Source organism: Coregonus clupeaformis, chromosome 30, assembly GCF_020615455.1.
Source record: "Coregonus clupeaformis isolate EN_2021a chromosome 30, ASM2061545v1, whole genome shotgun sequence".
Classification (NCBI taxonomy): domain Eukaryota; kingdom Metazoa; phylum Chordata; class Actinopteri; order Salmoniformes; family Salmonidae; genus Coregonus; species Coregonus clupeaformis.
Window position 1 is genome coordinate 19436970 of NC_059221.1, and position 23470 is coordinate 19460439.

At 42.5% G+C, this 23470-nt stretch overlaps 1 protein-coding gene across 3 annotated transcripts; it reads left to right on the forward strand.

Annotated features, from left to right (window-relative positions):
- The first annotated feature begins 703 nt into the window (after positions 1-703).
- LOC121545717 (general receptor for phosphoinositides 1-associated scaffold protein) lies at positions 704-20086 on the forward strand. Of its 3 annotated transcripts, none has more exons than XM_041856479.2 (8): positions 704-1084; positions 5385-5437; positions 7276-7330; positions 15804-15906; positions 17075-17168; positions 18325-18391; positions 18937-19003; positions 19098-20086. In XM_041856479.2, exons 1-8 carry the CDS (start codon positions 881-883, stop codon positions 19631-19633), a joined length of 1179 nt encoding a protein of 392 aa, XP_041712413.1. In that variant the 5' UTR covers positions 704-880; the 3' UTR covers positions 19634-20086. The 3 variants fall into 3 exon arrangements, with proteins under 3 accessions (XP_041712413.1, XP_041712415.1, XP_041712416.1); XM_041856481.1 differs by lacking the exon at positions 704-1084 and adding an exon at positions 5187-5262; XM_041856482.1 differs by lacking the exon at positions 704-1084 and adding an exon at positions 5231-5284.
- The last annotated feature ends 3384 nt before the right edge of the window (positions 20087-23470 follow it).

Sequence of the window (23470 nt, forward strand, 5' to 3'; positions counted from 1 at the left end):
CCTACATAGCAACCACTTTTGTTTGCCATAGTAACCTGCAAAGTTCTGGAACTATCAACCAGTGGTTGGGTAGTTTTACTTTACATGGCAGTCAATACGAATAGAACTAATGACCAGAGCGCCTAAAAGTGCACATGACAACCAGTTTTAGTGAATGTAGCATTACGTTTTGTTGAAAAATGTATGGTTTGGGAAATAATATTGCCTTTTAATGCTGGTAACCCTTTGTTCCCAACTAATCTGATAATTGTATAATTTAAACAGCTGTAGCCTATCTTAAACCGAGACTATTGTTATTTTTAAAATGTAGGCCTTATTGCTTAGATTTTAGAGAATGTAGGCCATATCTCACAAGTGGCGCAGTGGTCTAAGGCACTGCATCGCAGTGCTATTAGCTGTGCCACTAGAAATCCTGGTTCGAATCCAGGCTCTGTCGTAGCAGGCCGCGACAATGGGGCGGCGCACAATTGGCCCAGCGTCGTCAATTGGTAGAGCATGGCGTTTGCAACGCCAGGGTTGTGGGTTTGATTCCCACGGGGGGCCAGTATGAAAAAAATTATAATGTATAAATGACTAAAATGTATATAGGCAATGGATTTCTCAGACACGTGAGACTTTTTCACACTGCACAAATTGCTCATTTCTTGGCCCATTGGTTTTTGTCAACGTGCACAAAGTCCCGATCGCCAAACAAATGAAAACACAACCGTCCAATTGTGTCATGTGCATCACAGCAGGGACCGCCTTCTGGGCAATGTGCATGCTGCCTGGACAGAAGCATCGTTGGCTGTGCTAGAGTAGCGGGAGCGATATTGTGGACATTTTACTCAGACATTTTCTGTTTATCTTAGCTTTTTTTTTTAAAATCACATCACATAATATGAAGAATATGACTCTCCGAAGTCTTAAAAAAGTAAACTCCTGTGATCCAGCTAGTGGACTTTCGAGCCAGGACGATATTTACTTTCCGTCCTCAAAGTCCGACAGTTTTAAAACTATGGATTTACCAACTAATTCCTCGGAGGTGTATAATTACAAGACTTTGGCATACTCTGGTGGAACGTTGCCAAGGAACTACAGAAAGGTATGTATTCTGTGTTACAGTGATGGTAACTTTCTTACATTGTAACTTGCACTTGCTCCTTCAATTAATGTCGCGTTCACGTTCTATTCGGAAGTAGGATACTCGGAAATGTCCGACTTGCTAATGCGTTGAACGTGGAACGTGAATAACTAGAACAAGTTAGTAAATCAGAAATGTCCTAGTTCCGACCAGCACGTGAACGCGGCAGAAGAAGTTTACTAAACATACCAATGAAAGCAGAAGCGTCATGCCTATAGGTGGCACGTGCCCACTTAGATTTGTCCTGTTAAATTTGTTGTTGTTGTTGTTGTTGTTGTTTCTCTGTAATACTGCAAGCCAAGCACCTAGCAATTTTATGAAGTTGGCTTTAGCTAGCCCAGATAGTTTCCCAATCTCAACTAGGTACACACTCTTATGGAAAAACAAAAAAAAGTGCTATTTAGAACCTAAACAGGTTATTCGGCTGTCCCTATAGGACAACCCCGTTTTGGTTCCAGGTATAACTCTTTTGGGTTCCATGTAGAACCCTTTTCACAGAGGGTTCTACATTTGACAGAGGGAACTAAAAAGGGTTCTCCTATGGGGACAGCCGAAGAACCCTTATGGAACCCTTTTTTCTAAGAGTGAACTAAGAAGCCATGTCAGGCTGTCAATCAAATTAGAGTAGCTAGCTTGTCTAACTATCTTAGCTGGCATGCCTGCTGGCAAGGTTGGTAGACTTTAGAAAAGCAAGCAATTACTAAATGTACTGAATATGACTCACATTCCTTTCAATCTTTACCCAAATTTTAGCAGAGATGTTGAGAAGCATATTTAGTTTCTTTAAAAAAGAACCACCAGTCAGTAAACCATATATTTTTGACATAGAATTAAAAGTAAGCATAATGAATATGGCTCTAAATTGCAGGAAAAAGCTGTTTCATGTGTTTGAAAAATGCAAAATTCTCCAACTTCCACCCCCCCAGCCATCCTCACCTACATTTACATTTAAGTCATTTAGCAGACACTCTTATCCAGAGCCACTTACAAATTGGTGCATTCAATTTAGGATAGCCAGTGGGACAACCAAACTTTTTTTTATGGGGGGTGTAGAAGGACCTATATTGTGCCCCCTCAGATTTTTGGGATGCATGATGCCCCTGAATGAAAGCACATGGCAGTGTCACTTTTAGCTACAGAGGCCAGCTTGGATACGCTCAATAATACGCTAAATATTTGAAGTTGGATGTAAAGTTTCTTCTCTTCTCATGGCTTCTCACACGCACAGATATTGAGCACATAAATGTATGTCTGGTGTTCATAATGAGTCTGAAGGCATTCATTTTCTTAGAAATAGCAGTGTGAATATTTTTATGACACTTTATTGTCTGAGCCCAATATGGATGGCCTGTTGCTGTTTTACGCACCAAGCGACAGTTTCCTATTTCGATATAAGCTTTGTATAAAAGTTGACACACACTCAAGCAAGAACACAAATGGTGTTCACTTGTCACATACTAAAGCTTTCCTCTTTCCTGACCAAAGGTCCACCCACACATGATGTTTCATGAGTGCCACACTCCCTCTTGATTCAGTGCAATCCAACCATTTCATAATATCTTTGCAGTTTTGAAGCACAACAGATTACGCTTTGTGATCAAATTAGCTTCGCATCAAATTAGTATTTCTAAGCATGCAGATAGAATGTACTGAGGTGGAACGGCCTTACAGGGAACAGTGGTGGCTTTACCAGTGAATTAACATGGCCCAGCATCATAATCTGGGAATTTACTGTGATGTAGACTGGCAAAACGGATTTCTTGGGAAAGCTGAAGCAGTTTGTGTGTGTGTATGTTTGACACAACAGCATTGGTTGTCCCAGTTCTGTAGATGTACTGTATTAGGAGGCCAGCCAGAGTTATGCACAGGCCTCCTTCCTACATCTCTCACCATCATCTGGAGCCTGGGGCAACAACAGGGCATTGTGCAGGGCACCCAGCTCCTGCTCTGCACCTACCACCCCCAGGAGTCTCTCTCTTGGTATTTGGGAATAAGTTAAGTCATTGAGAGGGGCCCGGGACATTTCTGGGAGTGTTGGAAAATAAAGAAAGCAACATTTTTTATACCCAAAGAGGCGGTGACAAAAAAGTGCCCTTTCATTGGGTCAACACTTAGGATCATTGAGGTAGAACAGAGGTGAATTATTTGTAGTGTAGGCGAAATACAGTACGTTATGTAGTATAAGAGATACAGTGGGGAAAAAAAGTATTTAGTCAGCCACCAATTGTGCAAGTTCTCCCACTTAAAAAGATGAGAGAGGCCTGTAATTTTCATCATAGGTACACGTCAACTGTGACAGACAAAATGAGAAAAAAAAATCCAGAAAATCACATTGTAGGATTTTTAATGAATTTATTTGCAAATTATGGTGGAAAATAAGTATTTGGTCAATAACAAAAGTTTCTCAATACTTTGTTATATACCCTTTGTTGGCAATGACACAGGTCAAACGTTTTCTGTAAGTCTTCACAAGGTTTTCACACACTGTTGCTGGTATTTTGGCCCATTCCTCCATGCAGATCTCCTCTAGAGTAGTGATGTTTTGGGGCTGTCGCTGGGCAACACAGACTTTCAACTCCCTCCAAAGATTTTCTATGGGGTTGAGATCTGGAGACTGGCTAGGCCACTCCAGGACCTTGAAATGCTTCTTACGAAGCCACTCCTTCGTTGCCCGGGCGGTGTGTTTGGGATCATTGTCATGCTGAAAGACCCAGCCACGTTTCATCTTCAATGCCCTTGCTGATGGAAGGAGGTTTTCACTCAAAATCTCACGATACATGGCCCCATTCATTCTTTCCTTTACACGGATCAGTCGTCCTGGTCCCTTTGCAGAAAAAACAGCCCCAAAGCATGATGTTTCCACCCCCATGCTTCACAGTAGGTATGGTGTTCTTTGGATGCAACTCAGCATTCTTTGTCCTCCAAACACGACGAGTTGAGTTTTTACCAAAAAGTTCTATTTTGGTTTCATCCGACCATATGACTTTCTCCCAATCCTCTTCTGGATCATCCAAATGCACTCTAGCAAACTTCAGACGGGCCTGGACATGTACTGGCTTAAGCAGGGGGACACGTCTGGCACTGCAGGATTTTAGTCCCTGGCGGCGTATTGTGTTACTGATGGTAGGCTTTGCGTGGAGATCTTGCGTGGAGCCCCAGATCGAGGGAGATTATCAGTGGTCTTGTATGTCTTCCATTTCCTAATAATTGCTCCCACAGTTGATTTCTTCAAACCAAGCTGCTTACCTATTGCAGATTCAGTCTTCCCAGCCTGGTGCAGGTCTACAATTTTGTTTCTGGTGTCCTTTGACAGCTCTTTTGTCTTGGCCATAGTGGAGTTTGGAGTTTGATTGTTTGAGGTTGTGGACAGGTGTCTTTTATACTGATAACAAGTTCAAACAGGTGCCATTAATACAGGTAACGAGTGGAGGACAGAGGAGCCTCTTAAAGAAGAAGTTACAAGTCTGTGAGAGCCAGAAATCTTGCTTGTTTGTAGGTGACCAAATACTTATTTTCCACCATAATTTGCAAATAAATTCATTAAAAATCCTACAATGTGATTTTCTGGAAAAAATATTCTCAATTTGTCTGTCATAGTTGACGTGTACCTATGATGAAAATTACAGGCCTCTCTCATCTTTTTAAGTGAGAGAACTTGCACAATTGGTGGCTGACTAAATACTTTTCTTCCCCACTGTACTTGTAGTTTACACTAAGTAAAGTGGAGGTTGGGTCCCAATTTGGCTTGGGTTTTCCCTCAATGCAGTGATTGTTGCAAGAGGACCAAGACTCCAGTCCACACACACATCTGGTTTGTCTACAGTATGAGTATAACCTGTACAAATAGGGAGATATTTTAGATCGGTATCGGAAGAAGAAGAAAACCCACACAGTTTGGTGTATCAGCAGTCTGGGCATCACAAGACAGTGGACTCAGCGTAGAGCTAAATATAGGAACCAAAACGTCTGCTCTGACGTAGGGTGTTAAACAGGGAGCAGACAGACACGCATTTCTGGTTCTGTCTGTAATAGTTTCTTACCCGTGTTTTGGCTCAGTAGCTTAAAAACACACACTGTACACACATGACATGCCTCAGGAGGACTTGATGGACAAGAAGATACATGAGCGAGAGATTGAGGTGTATACTGAACCTGGCCTACGTACGTAGGAGAGAAATCCCCTTGTGTGGTTTCTGTTCTAACCCAAAAAACCCTGTTTTTGGTTGTTATATTTAATGTCCATTATGTTTTCTCTTCACAGAGTGGTGGGTTGCAGAAATGGAAGCCCCTCACACAAACACCAGAGCCACAGAGGTAAGCCCAACAGTCATCTCACCCCCTCCATCAGGCAGATGTGTCCTGAAACTATCTGTCATTTTCTCACTCTTACTGTGGTTGAGAGAAGTACGTCATACACAGACTGTCAGAACAGACCCAATCAGCCTTACTAAACCCTTTCATTCACAACAGACCCAAATTATGCGTGTTAACTAAATTACAGTAGGCTGCTTTCAGAGTAATTTGAGTATTTCAGAGGCCTCTGGGTTTGACGCTTGGGAAAATTGAATGTAATGAGTTACAGAAATTCAGCAGTACAGTAACCTTTTGTATTTGTGGTTATTACTATTTGACATTCTAATGTATTATGCATTTTTATCTAATCTATGGATGATATTATGATGTTAAGTGGACATTGCCGTACACACTGCCCAGTTAGACCTTTGGACATTTTTACTTTTGGGATGACGCAAAGAGGCTTTTGGAAACAAAAGAATGCTTGTCACGTTTTGTCAACAGAAATATCTTGTCATGCAATTTAGATAAGAACATGCAAGAGAGATGTATTTGTCATTTTACTGTAGCTGTACTGTAGTTACTTTCTTAGTAGTGTACTTTGTGGATGGTTTATAATGCAATTTTGAATAGTTAATTCTGTAAGATATCACATTTTATTTGTCACATTGAAATTAATACTTACGAGCCCTTTCCCAACAATGCAGAATTAAAAAGTACGAACAATTTGCTAAATAGAAATAGTAACACAATAAAAACAATAACGAGGCTATATACAAGGAGTACCAGTACTGAGTCAATGTGCAGTGGTACGAGGTAGTTCAGATAATTGAGGCAATATGTACTTGTAGGTAGGGGTAAAAATGACTAGGCAATCAGGATATATAATAAACAGAGTAGCAGCAGCATTTGTGTGTGTGTGTGTGTGTGTGTTGGAGTGTCAGTGTAGTGTGTGTGAGTGTGTGGGTAGAGTCCAGTGAGTGTGCATAGAGCCAGTGCAAGATAATCAGTAAAACAAAAAAAAGGCCTTCAATGCAAATAGTCCGGGTAGCCATTTGATTAACTCTTCAGCAGTCTTAAGACTTATCATCTAGTCCATCAAGTCCTCCTGAGGAATGTTGTGTGTGTGTATATAGTGTATGTTTGTTCTTTAGCATCACTTCCTAAAATAAACAACCTTTTCACTATTTCATTAGTTTTCTTTGCTTCAAACATGAGCCATTTTAGAGTTCAGTTTAACCATGAGTGTATTACACAGCTAGGTATCATGATGTTCATCATCCATGTATTAAAAAAAATAAAAAAAGAATCCTAGAGCATATGTAAAGGGAATTCCACGTGAAACAAAAAGGAGAGCGTCGTTGATAAAGTCAATCAAAAATCTCTGTTTTAATACAAGTTGCAACAGGGAGACACCTCCATCACAGAAGCAGAGCAGATGTCTCCCGAGCCTTCTCTGAGCAGGCCCTTGTATCCTAACTACATACGTTCTGTAAACACATAACAAAAGACATAACACAAGGCAGTGAATCAGACAGCCTCACAGAATACAATAATAACCAGTGTCCTCGGAACTGGCACCTTTAGACTAGTGCCAACACTATCAGCAGTCCATAACATTCAAGTCTAGTGACCATCAACCTTGCACAAACAGAATCATGTGTATTACAGAAAGGAAAACTATAATACATTGTGTTAATCACTTAACTGAATATGAACTTTATTCATCTTAGATGTCCCATTACAGCAGATAACCCATAAAGGTATTTTCTGGAGGTGGTGATGTCACTCACCCGTCACAATTGGGTCATGGCTCAATACTATATATCAAGTAATCATATCCACCTTTTTCATTTTAGGAAAGTCGTTGTCCTGGAGAAGAAGGAGGAGGAGACCTTTGGCTTTGAGATCCAGGTAAGTGGATTACAGATTACATCTCATTCCAAAAGCATGTGTATTAATATTGACTTGGTCCCCCCTTTGCTGCTATAACAGCCTCCACTCTTCTGGGAAGGCTTTCCACTAGATGTTGGTACATTGCTGCGGGGACTTGGTATATTATTAGGATCCCCATTACATTTTTTACATTTTAGTCATTTAGCAGACGCTCTTATCCAGAGCGACTTACAGTTAGTGAGTGCATACATTTTTAATACTGGAATCAAACCCACAACCCTGGCGTTGCAAATGCCATGCTCTACCAACTGAGCTACATCCCTGCCGGCCATTCCCTCCCCTACCCTGGACGACGCTGGGCCAATTGTGCGCCGCCCCATGGGTCTCCCAGTCGCGGCCGGCTACGACAGAGCCTGGATTCGAACCAGGATCTCTAGTGGCACAGCTAGCACTGCGATGCAATGCCTTAGACCACTGCGCCACTCGGGAGGACGCTGTTGCAAAAGCAGCAGCTACTCTTCCTGGGGTCCACACAAAACATGAAAAATGACATAATACAGAACATTAATAGACAACAGCTCGAGGACAGAAGTACATAATGTTTTTGTTTTTTTACAAAAGGTACACGTAGCCTACATATCAATATATAAAAACAAACTATCTAGGCCAAATAGGGGAGAGGCGTTGTGCCGTGAGGTGTTGCTTTATCTGTTGTTTGAAACCAGGTTTGCTGTTCATTTGAGCAATATGAGATGGAAGGGAGCTCCATGCAATAATGGCTCTGTATAATACTGTACGCTTTCTTGAATTCATTCTGGATTTGGGGACTATGAAAAGACCCCTGGTGGCATGTCTGGTGGGGTAAGTGTGTGTGTCAGAGCTGTGCGTAAGTTGACTATGCAAACAATTTAGAATTTTCAACACATTAATAATTCTTATAAAAAGAAGAAGTGATGCAGTCAGTCTCTCCTCAACTCTTAACCAAGAGAGACTGGCATGCATAGTATTTATATCAGCCCTCTGAATACAATGAAGAGCAAGACGTGCCGCTCTGTTCTGGGCCAGCTGCAGCTTAACTAGGTCTTTCTGGTCCTCTGTAGCTCAGCTGGTAGAGCACGGCGCTTGTAACGCCAAGGTAGTGGGTTCGATCCCCGGGACCACCCATACACAAAAAAAATGTATGCACGCATGACTGTAAGTCGCTTTGGATAAAAGCGTCTGCTAAATGGCATATTATTATTTTATTATTATTTCCTTGCAGCACTCGACAACACGACTGGACAATCAAGATAAGACAAACTAGAGCCTGCAGGACTTGCTTTTTGGAGTGTGGTGTCAAAAAAGCAGAGCATCTCTTTATTACGGACAGACCTCTCTCCATCTTTACAACCATTGAATCTATATGTTTTGACCATGACAGTTTACAATCTAAGGTAACACCAAGTAATTTAGTCTCCTCAACTTGTTCAAAAGCCATACCATTCATTATACAGATTCAACTGTGGTCTAGAACTTAGGGAATGATTTATACCAAATACAATGCTCTTAGTTTTAGATGTGTTCAGGACCAGTTTATTACTGGCCACCCTTTCCAAAACAGACTGCAACTCTTTGTTAAGGGTTTCAGTGACTTCATTAGCTGTGGTTGCTGATGTGTATATGGTTGAATCATCAGCATACATGGACACACATGCTTTGTTTAATGCCAGTGGCAGGTCATTGGTAAAAATAGAAAAGAGTAGAGGGCCTAGAGAGCTGCGCTGCGGTACACCACTTTACATGTTTGACATTAGAGAAGCTTCCATTAAAGAAAACCCTTTAAGTTCTATTAGATAGGTAGCTCTGAATTCACGATATGGCAGAGGTTGAAAAGCTATAACACATACGTTTTTTCAGCAACAGGTTATGGTCAATAATATCAAAGGCTGCACTGAAATCTAACAGTACAGCTCTCACAATCTTCTTATTATCAATTTCTTTCAACCAATCATCAGTAATTTGTGTCAGTGCAGTACATGTTGAGTGTCCTTCTCTATAAGCATGCTGAAAGTCTGTTGTTAATTTGTTTACAGAGAAATGTCATTGTATTCGGTCAAACACAATTCTTTCCAACAGTTTGCTAAGAGCTGGCAGCAAGCTTATAGATCTGCTGTTAGAACCAGTAAAGGCCACTTTACCACTCTTGGGTAGCGGAATTACTTTGGCTTCCCTCCAGGCCTGAGGACAAATACTTTCCTCTAGGCTCAGATTAAAGATATGACAGATAGGAGTGGCTATAGAGTCAGCTACCATCCTCAGTAGCTTTCCATCTAAGTTGTCGATGCCAGGAGGTTTGTCATTATTGATCGATAACAAACAAAAATCCACCTCTCCCACACTAAGTTTACAAAGTTAAAACTGGCAATGCTTTTCTTTCATTATTTGTTTTTTTATGTATGGCTCACTGTTCGTTGTTGGCATTTCCTGCCTAAGTTTGGCCACTTTGCCAATGAAGTAATCATTAAAATAATTGGCAACATCAAATGGTTTTGTGATGAATAAGCCATCTGATTCGATGAAAGATGGAGTTGAATTTGTCTTTCTGCCCATAATTTCATTTAAAGTACTCAAGTTCTTTTTCCATCATTCTTTATATAATTGATCTTGGCTTCATAATACACTTTCTTATTTTTTTGTTCTTGAGTTTAGTCACATCATTTCTCAATTTTCAGTAAGTCAGTCAGATGTGCAGCCAGACTTATTAGCCACTCCTTTTGGCCCATCCCTTTCAACCATACAGTTTTTCAATTCCTCATCTATCCATGGAGCCTTAACAGTTCTAACAGTCAGTTTCTTAACAGGTGCATGTTTATCAATAATTGGAAGAAGCAATTTCATAAATTAATGAAGTGCAGCGTCTGGATGCTCCTTATTAATCACATCAGACCAACAAATATTTTTTTACATAATCCACATAAGAGTCACAGTAAAATCTTTTGTATGATCTCTTATACACTATTTTAGGGCCAGCTTTTGGAACTTTGGCTTTCCTGGATATAGCATCCGATGGGTACGGATACAACTTTAGAACAAAGTTCTACAGTATTAGTAAAAATGTGATCGATACTTGTGGATGATCTTGTTCCTGTAGTGTTTGTTAATAACCTGAACCAGATTACAGGCACTGGTTACAGTGAGAAGCTTCCTCTTCAGCGGACAGTTTGATGAAAACCAGTCAATATTCAGGTCCCCAATAAAGTAGACCTCTCTGTTTACACCACATAAACTATCAAGCATTTCACACATATTATTTAGATACTGACTGTTAGCACGTGGTGGCCTATAGCAACACTCCAAAATAAATGTAGATGTGCCAAGTGAACCTGCAACCACAACACTTCAATAATATTTGACATAAGATCTTCTCTAAGCATAACAGGGATATGACTCTGAATACACAGTACCAGTCAAAAGTTTGGACACCTATTCATTCAAGGGTTTTTCTTTATATTTACAATTTTCTACCTTGTAGAATAATAGTGAAGACATCAAAACTATGAAATAACACACATGGAATCATGTAGTATCCATAAAAGTGTTACAAAAATCAAAATATATTGTAGATTCTTAGTAGCCACCCTTTGCCTTGATGACAGCTTTGCACACTCTTGGCATTTTCTCAACCAGCTTCACCTGGAATACTTTTCCAACAGTCTTGAAGGAGTTCCCACATATGCTGAGCATTTGTTGGCTGCTTTTCCTTCACTCTGAGGTCCAACTCATCCCAAACCATCTCAATTGGTTAGAGGTCAGGTGATTGTGGAGGCCAGGTCATCTGATGCAGCACTCCATCACTCTCCTTCTTGGTAAAATAGCCCTTACACAGCCTTGAAGTGTGTTGGGTCATTGTCCTGTTGAAAAACAAATGATAGTCCCACTAAGCCCAAACCAGATGGGATGGCGTATCGCTGCAGAATGCTGTGGTAGCCATGCAAGTGTAAGGGCAAGTTATTGATTGAATTAACCTTGAATTCTAAATAAATCACAGACAGTGTCACCAGCAAAGTACCCCCACACCATAACACCACCTCCTCCATGCTTTATGGTGGGATCATCCGTTCACCCGCACCGCGTCTCACAAAGACACAGCGGTTTGAACCAAAAATCTCCAATTTGGACTCCAGACCAAAGGACAGATTTCCACCGGTCTAATGTCCATTGCTCGTGTTTCTTGGCCCAAGCAGGTCTCTTCTTATTATTGGTGTCCTTTAGTAGTGGCTTCTTTGCAGCAATTCGACAATTACGGCCTGATTCACATAGTCCCCTCTGAACAGTTGATGTTGAGATGTGTCTGTTACTTGCAGTCTGTGAAACATTTATTTGGGCTGCAATTTCTGAGGCTAGTAACTCTAATGAATTTATCCTCTGCAGCAGCGGTAACTCTGGGTCTTCCTTTCCTGTGCCGGTCCTCATGAGAGCCCGTTTCATCATAGCGCTTGATGGTTTTTGCGACTGCACTTGATGAAACTTTCAAAGTTCTTGAAATGTTCCGTATTGACTGACCTTCGTGTCTTAAAGTAATGATGGACTGTCATTTCTCTTTGCTTATTTAAGCTGTTCTTGCCATAATATGGACTTGGTCTTTTACCAAATAGGGCTATCTTCTGTATACCCCCACTACCTTGTCACAACACAACTGATTGGCTCAAACGCATTAAGAAGGAAGGAAATTCCACAAATTAACTTTTAACAAGGCACACCTGTTAATTGAAATGCATTCCAGCAGACTACCTCATGAAGCTGGTTGAGAGAATTTCAAGAGTGTGCGAAGCTGTCATCAAGGCAAAGGGTGGCTACTTTGAAGAAACTCAAATATAAAATATATTTTTATTTGTATAACACTTGTTTGGTTACTACATGATTCCATATGTGTTATTTCATAGTTTTGATGTCTTCAATGTAGAAAATTGTAAAAATAAAGAAAGACCCTGGAATGAGTAGTTGTGTCCAAACTTTTGACTGGTATGGTATGTATACAGCAACACCTCCCCCATAAGCATTTCTGTCTCTTCTATAGATGTTATATCCTTGTATTGCTACTCTGCTGTATCATCAAATGAATTATCTAAGTGAGTTTCAGAAATGGCTAATATATTAATGTTATCTGATGTTAGCAAGTTATTGATTGAATTACCCTTATTTCTAAGGCTACATATATTAATATGGGTTATTTTCAGCCCTTTCCTGGGTAATTGGTGGGTTTTCCAGTCCTGTGGGTGCGCTCCACCTCAATCTTCCTGTGGTCCATCTTCAATTTCTCAGAGATAATTTCCCTCACTTTGTCCTCAGACTCCGTCCAGGTCTCATGTCGAGATTCTGCAATTCCGTCCACAACCATGTTATTCCGCCTTGATTGTCCCTCGAGATAATCTGATTTATCCGTCATTGTTATCATGGATTCACACAGAACTGATGAAATGACTTACAATGACTTACAGATTGCTGTCATCTTGCTGTTCTCCTGTTTCAACTCATCGAGCTGACCCTGGGAGAACTGCAAGCTGTTCTTCAGGTCCTTAACCTCTCTGGTCAGGTCGTCCATTCTTTTATTAGTTGAAACCAGTATTTGGACAAAACACTTGAAGCTATTTTCTTGTTGCTTTTGGAACGTAGGTTACGCTGTTACTCTTCGCAGTTCCAGACAGGGCAGGTCACAGGGAAGATTTAAAACAACAAACCACAGGGATATAGACAGCCACAAACACGGGTCAATCTGCGGTCCCTGCCACAATGGCTAACCGCGTCACGGGATGCGTTCAAGAAACCCCGCTAGCTTGATAGGCTAGCTGCTACGCCAAATAGCTCCTCAGACAGAGAGTAGCAGTCCCAGCAACTGATGCCAACTGCGTCGCGGGATCCAAACTAAAAAGTTAGCTAGCTACTAAGAAATTTTCCAATACACTTTTAAAACAACAAACTTTTCCAAAACAACAAACCGAGCTCTCCCTCGTTCCGCATTCAACAGGAAGTGCTTCCACTCAGCATTAGTGAGGTCGGGCACTGATGTTGGGCGATTAGGCCTGGCTCACAGTCGGCGTTCCAATTCATCCCAAAGGTGTTGGATGTGGTTGAGGTCAGGGCTCTGTGCAGGCCAGTCAAGTTCTTCCACACCAATCTCGACAAACCTATTTCTGTATGGACCTCGCTTTGTGCACGGGGGCATTGTCATGCTGAAACAGGAAAGGGCCTTCCCCAAACTGTTGCCACAAAGTTGGAAGCACAGAATCGTCTAGAATGTCATTGTATGCTATAGCGTTAAGATTTCCCTTCACTGGAACTAAGGGGCCTAGCCCAAACCATGAAAAACAGCCCCAGTCCATTATTCCTCCTCCACCAAACTTTACAGTTGGCACTATGCATTCGGGCAGGTATCATTCTCCTGGAATCCGCCAAACACAGATTTGTCCATCGGACTGCCAGAAGCGTGAAGCATCACTCCAGAGAACGCGTTTCTACTGCTCCAGAGTCCAATGACGGCAAGCTTTACACCACTCCAGCCAATGCTTGGCATTGCGCGTGGTGACCTTAGACATGTGTGCGGCTGCTCGGCCATGGAAACCCATTTCATGAAGCTTCCGACTAACAGTTATTGTGCTGACGTTGCTTCCAGAGGCAGTTTGGAACTTGCTAGTGAATGTTGCAGCCGAGGGCAGACGATTTTTACGCGCTTCAGCACTCGGCTGTCCCGTTCTGTGCGCTTGTGTGGCCTACCACTTCGTGGCTGAGTCGTTGTTGCTCCTATTCACAATAACAGCACTTACAGTTGACTGGGGCAGCTCTAGCAGGGCAGAAATTTGACAAACTGACTTGTTGGAAAGGTCGCATCCTATGACGGTGCCATGTTGAAAGTCACTGAGCTCTTCAGTAAAGCCATTCTACTGCCAATGTTTGTCTATGGAGATTGCATGGCTGTGTACTCGATTTTATACACCAGTCAGCAACGGGTGTGGCTGAAATAGCCTAAATCCACTATTTGGAATGGGTGTCCACATACTTTTTTGTGTGTATATATATAGTGTACTTTAAGAAATGTACTCTCAATATAAGGGTCTGATGTATCCCATCCCATGACTGGAGACAAGGAGGCGTTTTTAAAAATTGTTTTCTCTCGAGTCTATTTTCAAAGCGGTGTGGTTTTGTAAAATCTTCTCTCACACTCCTGCGTGTCGTGTCAGACTTACTATATTCCTATCCCTCGAGGACACTGTAAACACTCTGACTTCTGCACACAGGCCCTCTTCATCTGTCAGAGCTCCCCCCTTTCTGTCCCCACAGCGATTCCTCACAATGCACCATTTGTTGTCAGCCTCACCTCTAAAGAGAAGACGGCGCCCAATGTAAGGGCCGTGAAAATCATAAATACCATGGAGCAGTACTATGTTCACAACACGGTTTTGTTTATAATTATTCCAGATAGATGGTTATATTTAGGGTTCGGATGGAGTTCCCTCCTTTCCTGCCTCGCCCTGTTCTTTAGGAAGTGAGGTCAAAGCCCAGAGATGGGAGAGATGGATTTACATAAGTATTCAGACCCTTTACTCAGTACTTTGTTGAAGCACATTTTGCAGCGACTACAGCCTCATGTCTTCTTGGGTATGACGCTACAAGCTTGGCACACCTGTATTTGGGGAGTTTCTCCCATTCTTCTCTGCAGATCCTCTCAAGCTCTGTCAGGTTGGATGGGGAGCGTCACTGCACAGCTATTTTCAGGTCTCCAGAGATGTTCAAGACCGGGCTCTGGCTGGGCCACTCAAGGACACTCAGAGACTTGTCGCGAAGCCACTCCTGAGTTGTCTTGGCTATATTCTTAGGGTTGTTGTCCTGTTGGAAGGTGAACCTTCACCCCAGTCTGAGGTCCTGAGCGCTCTGGAGCAGGTTTTCATCAAGGATCTCTGTACTTTGCTCCATTAATCTTTCCCTCTATCCTGACTAGTCTCCCAGTCCCTGCCACTGAAAAACATCCCCACAGCATGATGCTGCCACCACCATGCTTCACCGTAGGGATGGTGCCAGGTTTCCCCCAGACGTGACGCTTGGCATTCAGGCCAAAGAGTTCAATCTTGGTTTCATCAGACCAGAGAATCTTGTTTCTCATGGTCTGAGAGTCCTTTAGGTGCCTTTTGGCAAACTCCAAGCGGGCTGTCATGTGCCCTTTACTGAGGAGTGGCTTCCGTCTGGCCACTACCATAAAGGCCTGATTGGTGGAGTGCTGCAGAGATGGTTGTCCTTCTGGAAGGTTCTCCCATCTCCACAGAGGAACTCTGGAGCTCTGTCAGAGTGACCATTGGGTTCTTGGTCATTTGTGAAGGGAAATTACCAATGATTTTGAACATGATGCAATTATATATCCATGCCTTGCATCTAATTGTTCCTAAGAATACATTTATTTGAATGAAAAGCTGTCAACCAAAAAGTATAATTCTAACTCATTATCCTCCCTCCCTTCTTCCAGACATATGGGCTGCACCACCAGGACGAGAACTCTGTCGAGATGTGCACATTTGTGTGCAAGGTTCACGACGACAGCCCCGCCCAACAAGCTGGACTCAAAGTCGGTAAGTGAAACTGAAAACCCCTGTTCAATAGGGATCTTTTTTTACAGTATTTAACGGCATGACCTGCCTTTACTGAAAATATACCTCAGGGGAAGAAGGGATAGAGACCCGCCCCTTTCTTGTTTGCCAGCCAGGAGTCTAGTAGTCCCTAAGTAAACGCAAGCACAAATGCGTTAGGGAAGTACAAATATTACAGTGTGCCTACTTATTTTCCAGTCAACAAACACTATAGGGAGAGATTAATTTACCGAACACCATACGAGTCAACTCCCTTGTCTCCATTGCCGCCTTGCCGGATACAATAACTCTGTCAAACACATACAATAACTCGGCCATGTCTATTTTAATTATGTTTTTTGTATTTATTGAAAAAATAGCATTCTTGAATAGACATGCTCTATTTCCTCTCTAGTCTGAAACATAATTTCTCTAAATATCTCAGACAGAAGCCATTGCCAATCCTTGTAAAAAGGTTATCATCCATTTGATCACAAACAATAGGAGAAGGGAATGAAGAAATTGTATATTCTCACATGTATTTTCGCAAAACCTCATAAACCAGAGAGAAGGAGCGCTAGAGGCAGGGCTACATCCTCCCCTTCACACTACACGTCACATCAGACATGCAAGTGTCAGTTTCACTTCCTATATTCCCTACATGCCTTGTTTATTGTTCCCTCCCAGTGTTTTTCTTTAAACTGAAGCGTTAGGACTTTATCTCACTGGGGAGAGAAGGCTGTGGTGTGGTCCTCCAGAGGGGAACAGCCATTGGGTTTCAGCTTGCAACTCGAACCAGGCCGAGTCAGAATCATCTGAAATCAATAAAACATAATCTAATAGGCTTGCCATACTTTGACAATAACAGATGGAGTAACACCAAAATCTTTGATCAATATTTTTCAGGCTGTCTTATTAGGAAAAGTGGGTAACAACAGCTTGTGTGCCAAGTCGCCTGCCATGACCACACAGCCAGGGTTTAGACGAGAGCGTCTGTATCACACATGGGCTGCAGGAGCACCAGCCAACCAAGTGCTTCTTATTGCTCCACTAACCACAGACGCTAGTGGGATCAAACTAGTCTCAGTAGAACCACAGCCATGATAAAGAAAAACTGGAATTAACTGCGTCCGCTGCCGTTTTGTTAACATGCATGTTGTTTTGTGCACAGGGGACACCATCACTAGCGTGCATGAGACCACTGTGGACGGATTTCAACACAAGGAGATTGTTCAGCTAATCAGGGCCTCTGGGAACTCCATTAGGTAAGCAGATCAGATCTCAATGGTAAAGGGAACTGGCAAGGGGATTGGGGACTGGTTGTGGATGGTAACAGAACTTAAATGTTCCACTTTTTGTATAGGTCCTAGTCAAATCGGTTCTTATAAAGAGTTTGTCAATGCTTTCTAGTGTCGTTTTCATACTGATACATCTTGAACCTTCTTTCTTGAGCAATGTTGCAGTCCAAAGTATAGAATCACACAGAATCGATAATGAAGTCTATCTATTGAATGAGAATGGGAATACTCATTAATGGCGCACTCTGTAAATCTTGTCTAGTGGCACCTGAAAGATATTCTGGAGAAATGTAATATATTTTAAATGATTACCATACAATCAATGTGACATGGACGTACTCTAAACCGTTCTGTTCATGTTTACACACCAAAGTTGCCTAGAAGCAAGCCATTACCGTTTTTAATATGCAGAATTAACTTGCTGTGTTAAATTGGAACCACACTCTCGCTCTCTTTGTCTGCTTGTAAAAGATGAAAGGCCTATTAGAATCGGGCCCCATTTTATAAACTCGGAAGGCAACTGCATAAGCAGTGAAGTTAACCACATGAGAGGCCCAGTGCAGGCCTCTTGTCTTACAATAGACTTCATCAAATTATTCTCGCGTCTAGTAAACAAATAGACCTGCTGAACCATTAACAGAGAGCTTGTATCAGCCCAGTAAAAACAACACACCCCCTCAGATGCTGAACCATTAACAGAGAGCTTGTATCAGCCCAGTAAAAACAACACACCCCCTCAGATGCTGAACCATTAACAGAGAGCTTGTATCAATCAGCCCAGTAAAAACAAGAAACCCCCTCAGATGCTGAACCATTAACAGAGAGCTTGTATCAATCAGCCCAGTAAAAACAACACACCCCCTCAGATGTGCACCTGTTGCTACAGTCGAGTGGGTGTCTTGAAACGTGATACCATTCTGAAGCTTTTCCCCCTACTTGTAAACTGTTGAGCCTAGACTCTAGCATGTTAGGGTCTCCTATATAAGAGCCTTTACATGTCTACTTCTGAAGTTCCTCTCTGTTCTTAATTGGGCCCAGAGAATGCTGTGAATACTTACTCTCTTTTTGTGTGGCTCTCTGGCCTTCTTGTGTCTGAATTAACATTACTCTGTCTTTACCATAGGCTGGAAACAGTGTACAGCAACTCCATTCGAAAAGCAGAACTGGAGGCAAGGCTTCAGTATCTGAAGGTGAATCTCTCTCCCTCTTCCCCTGTGTAGCAAATCTGTGGTTCTGCTTGCTTCTACAGTTCAACAGAAATTGGGTATCCAGTGGGGTGTGAGACAATGACCATAGGAATTGACTATACAGCACAAACAGATCTGGGACCAGGCTAGTGTGTGACTGGGATCAGTCTGACAGTGTAGTGAAAAGCCTATAGCCAGCAGACACAAAATCCAGCTCTCTCACCATGCAGCATGCTAGATTTAGACCAATCCCTTTCCCACCTGTTTTTCCCCTCTGTTCCCACCTGTTTCATGACTAGCGGCTGCAATGCTCTCCAGCATGCTTACAGAAGGCTGTGTGAGCACAGTGAATGAGAGTAGACACATAGTTACATGCTTACGTTACACTTGGCTGGTAAAAATTACCTTTTTTGTGTCTGAAGACAAGTGGCTTTTCTCAAGATGACAGCTGCTGTCCCCAAGCTCATCCATCAGGCTCACAGGTGGAAATCACAAAAAATGTTACCTTTTTGACTGCTTTCTAATATTGCTGTATTTTCTTTTATCAGCAAACCGTACATGAGAAATGGGATGAATACAGATCTTTGATGATGCAAGAGCAGAGGCTGGTTCATGGTAAGTCATTCATTTATGTTGATGCATATGATCTCAGGTAAATTAATTTGAAGTCAATTTAAGATGTATAACACTCTTTCCCTGTGTCCTCTAGGCATAGTGATGAGTGATGCTGCTATCTATGAGTCCCTGGAGTCTGCAGGGGTGTACGGTAGTCTGGGCACCCCGAGCCCGGCCGCCATGCGTGCCCTTCGCTGCACCGGCAGCACCAGCAGCAGCGCCAGCCACCTGAGTGCCACCACGGAGGAGGACCCGCTCTACCAGACCTGTCTGTACCAGGGGCAGGGTGACCGCCTCAACGACGCCAACGGTGACCTCACCAAAACCACCAGCAGCACAGAGAAAGACAAACAGGAACAGGAGAAGCCACCCAAGGGTAAGCAGCGAATGATCCGTCCCGCCAGCGAGCTCTTCACCTCAGCAAAGACCCACCTGACCCGCAGCGCCAGCACACGCAGCTACATGAGGGGCTCCAACAACAACTCTTCGTCAGCACCAGGGGAGAAAGAGCAATCGGGAGGGTTCAGCTCGCTACAGAGGAAACCCAAACAGAAGAGTTTGCGCCGACACCTCCTCAAGTTCATCCCTGGACTGAACAGAGCCATGGAGGAGGAGGAGAGCAAGCTCTGAGGACTAAACAGGCTAAACACCCAAAGAACTAGAGACTCTTTCTGACCCAAAGACTTAACATTGCCTCTGACTCTCAAAAACGAACTACCAAAGATTTCAAAAAATAGTGCCAAATCTATCCAGTCATACTTTTATACTTGTTCACATTACATTTGGTCCAGTAGGACCAATGGTTCTTTGAGTTCTAAAGCACACTCTATTTTCAGGACATACTGTACCTTGGTTACTGGTTTTATATTTCATAAGTTATTTATTTATTTTTGACTTGTAAGACCTATGTACAGAAGGAAGATTTTTTGTGTTTATTTTGGTTTTGTCATCATGACAGTTGAAAACAAATGCCTCATAGAACATGATACTTTTTATAAGAGACACATTTGTTACTGTTTTACTGCCTTTTTGTACCAGAAAAACTGCCAAAAATATCTAAAAATAAATCAAAAAACATTTTCATTTGCCTGGCTTGTTTTTTAATCCAGTATGTATGAAGACTGTTTCCTGGAGTACATTGACTGTCTATTCCACAGCTGATCTAAGTAGTTGTAGATGACCCAGCACCTTAACATTAATACACAATTTATAACCAAAAACACCAGATGTATCACTCTAGACTGTAAACAGTCACACACTAATAGTGCAAAGATATCTTATTCTGAGATACTTGTAGTATCTATCCCCTTCATGTGCTTTCATAACACTTTTGGCCCTTTAAAAAATGTTATGGCCTCAAGGTTGGGGATGAGGGATGGGTGGAGGAAGGTTTTGGTGGTTGATCATTCTTCCGATTCTAAAGCTGTGATTGTCGGAGAGGAATAATCCAGAAAGGAGACCATTTGTATTTGGTCTGTCAGTCAGTCAGTTGTCGGGAGAACGCTGCGGAATGTATGAGGAAAAGAATGGCCTAACATTCCAAAACCCGACTGCCCTCCTTGCAGGCAAATGCTGAGCGCTCTTGGTTCCACGCTCACTACATTCCCATGGTTTGCCGAGTGCTCAGATGGTCGGCCGAGGGGGTAAGAGGGGGGTTGTGGGTCACAGCTGACCCATGAGGTCATGATGGTCCCTCTCTCCTTTTGCGTCCTAATCCCTTTGTCCTCTGCTCAGTCATTTACAATTGCGTGAAGAGGGGCTGTGGACACTGTGATGGCATTTAAACACGTTTCAGACATTCAGAGCCAGGACCACTTCAGTCCCTGGCCCTTTTGTTGTTTTAAGCGGAGGAGGAGGAAGGGGTAAATGAATAGAAAGCTGATGTGAGAGGGATAATTACGCAAATGTGTGGCTTGTGGCCCTAAAAATGTTAGAGAACGAATGGGCCCTTTCTTTCACTACAGTCTGAATGCATAGCCAGCAGGGAATTAGACAGGATGGTGACGACCCAAACAGAATGAATGTGTGAATGGGGCATTTAGAAAAAAGCAGCCAATTCAAAGAGCATGCAGTTGGTGCTGGGCAATTAACACAGTGGGAGGTGAGACTGGGGGGCTGCTCTGCACCCCACTGTTAATACACTGCTGTTTATTTACATTTTAGTCATTTAGCAGACGCTCTTATCCAGAGCGACTTACAGTTAGTGAGTGCATACATTTTCATACTGGCCCCCCGTGGGAATCGAACCCACAACCCTGGCGTTGCAAGCGCCATGCTCTACCAACTGGGCTACACGGGGCTATTTAAGCCAGAGTGCTGTATTTCTTGTGTGTGTACAAGGGGATGGTTGTTCAGGGTGTACTGTTAGGACGTGAACCATGAGAAGTGGCCACATCTGCCGCTTCAGAGCTGTGAGTTAAAATACCTTTCAGGCTGGCATCAGAGCTATGACCCCACCAGTTTGAGGGATTGGTGTCATATGTGGCAATACCATTGTCCCAGTGTCACAATAATAGGTATTCAAAAAATATATATACCCACAAAACGATCTGTTCCATGGATGAGTTTGCTGAAAGAGTAGTAGGCCTGTGAGAGAGAGTGATCAAGCATCTTTTTATTTTACGTAACCCTCTGTTTTCTCATATGAAGGCTTTAAACCTGTTTACCAGGAGCAGAGATATCTTATCACCCATATCTACATCTCCAAAACAGCTGACACACTGTTGTGCTAACGTCTGCCGATTCAAGTTTCCGTTCTATAATCGTACTAGGGTGTCTTGGAACAACAGCGTTCATTTTGTCAACTGGTGTATAAATTCTTATCTAGTCAAATTTGTATTGTTACTGTAAAGCTGTTTAGTGTCTGTACTGGATCCATACTGAACAAGCCTTGAATAGAGACAGCAAAGTTTACAAGCATCAAAGCCCATGGTGTGCTGGGGTTGTGATGTGCCAATTGTTACTGTTGTTGAGTCTTGAAACATGTCTGAATATTTCCGCTTTTGGGACCCATCAAGGCAGACAGAGGTGGGATTATGGTGGCTGGGGGTCGTCATCATGAACCTTTCCCTGATAAAAATAGAATGCTCAGAAGAGGAAGTGAGAGCTTGTCTATGACACAGTAACGACACTGTGGTTAGTGTAGGTGTCTGGCATGTTGGAGCTCTACGGTGTTGGTTGTCTCTGGATGAAGTGTTAAAAGATCTGTTGTGTAGGCTGTCTACGCATACAGGATGTAGGTGACGATTGTGAAAAATAGTTTTGTTCACAATATTTCTCTCCATACTGGTGGATTTACTGGATTTAAATAGTTTTTTGGTTGGTGTGTGTGTCAGGGGTGGGTGGAATACAAAACAGATGCAAGACGACGAGTGCATGGCTAGATGGGACACTTGTGCTTCTCCCTAACGACTAGACAGGTGGGGTATGCAAAGATAGGAATCGGGGGAGGAACCAAAAATGTAGAAATGTGGATTGCCCTACTTAACTCAAATGGCCAGCCTCAACCCACTGGGCACACCATGTCATTTCAATGAGGATAATTGGGTAATATTTGGTTGAGATGTAGATTAATGAGATAACCTACTGTATATTCACCAAGTCTAAAAGACAGCCAAAAGTTAGTTGAATTTCCAATGTGTTATCACTATGCTTTCAACCATCTAAAAGCACAACCAAATTCAAATGGACAAACAATGTCTGATTTTTGGTTTAGTTGTCAGCCAAATGTCTATTTTATTTATTTCTTTTATTTCACCTTTATTTAACCAGGTAAGCCAGTTGAGAACAAGTTCTCATTTACAACTGTGACCTGGCCAAGATAAAGCAAAGCAGTGCGATAAAAACAACAACACAGAGTTACATATGGGGTAAACAAAACATAAAGTCAAAAATACAAACAGAAAATATATATACAGTGTGTGCGAATGTAGTAAGTTATGGAGGTAAGGTAATAAATAGGCCATAGTGCAAAGTAGTTACAATTTCGTATTAACACTGGAATGATAGATGTGCAAAAGATGATGTGCAAATAGAGATACTGGGGTGCAAATTAGCAAAATAAATAACAATATGGGGATGAGGTAGTTGAGTGGGCTAATTTCAGAAGGGCTGTGTACAGGTGCAGTGATCGGTAAGCTGCTCTGACAACTGACACTTAAAGTTAGTGAGGGAGATAAGAGTCTCCAGCTTCAGAGATTTCTGCAGTTCGTTCCAGTCATTGGCAGCAGAGAACTGGAAGGAATGGCGGCCAAAGGAGGTGTTGGCTTTGGGGATGACCAGTGAGATATACCTGCTGGAGCGCAGACTACGGGTGGGTGTTGCTATGGTGACCAGTGAGCTAAGGTAAGACAGGGATTTGCCTAGCAGTGATTTATAGATGACCTGGAGCCAGTGGGTTTGGCGACGAATATGTAGTGAGGGCCAGCCAACAAGAGCGTACAGGTCACAATGGTGGGTAGTATATGG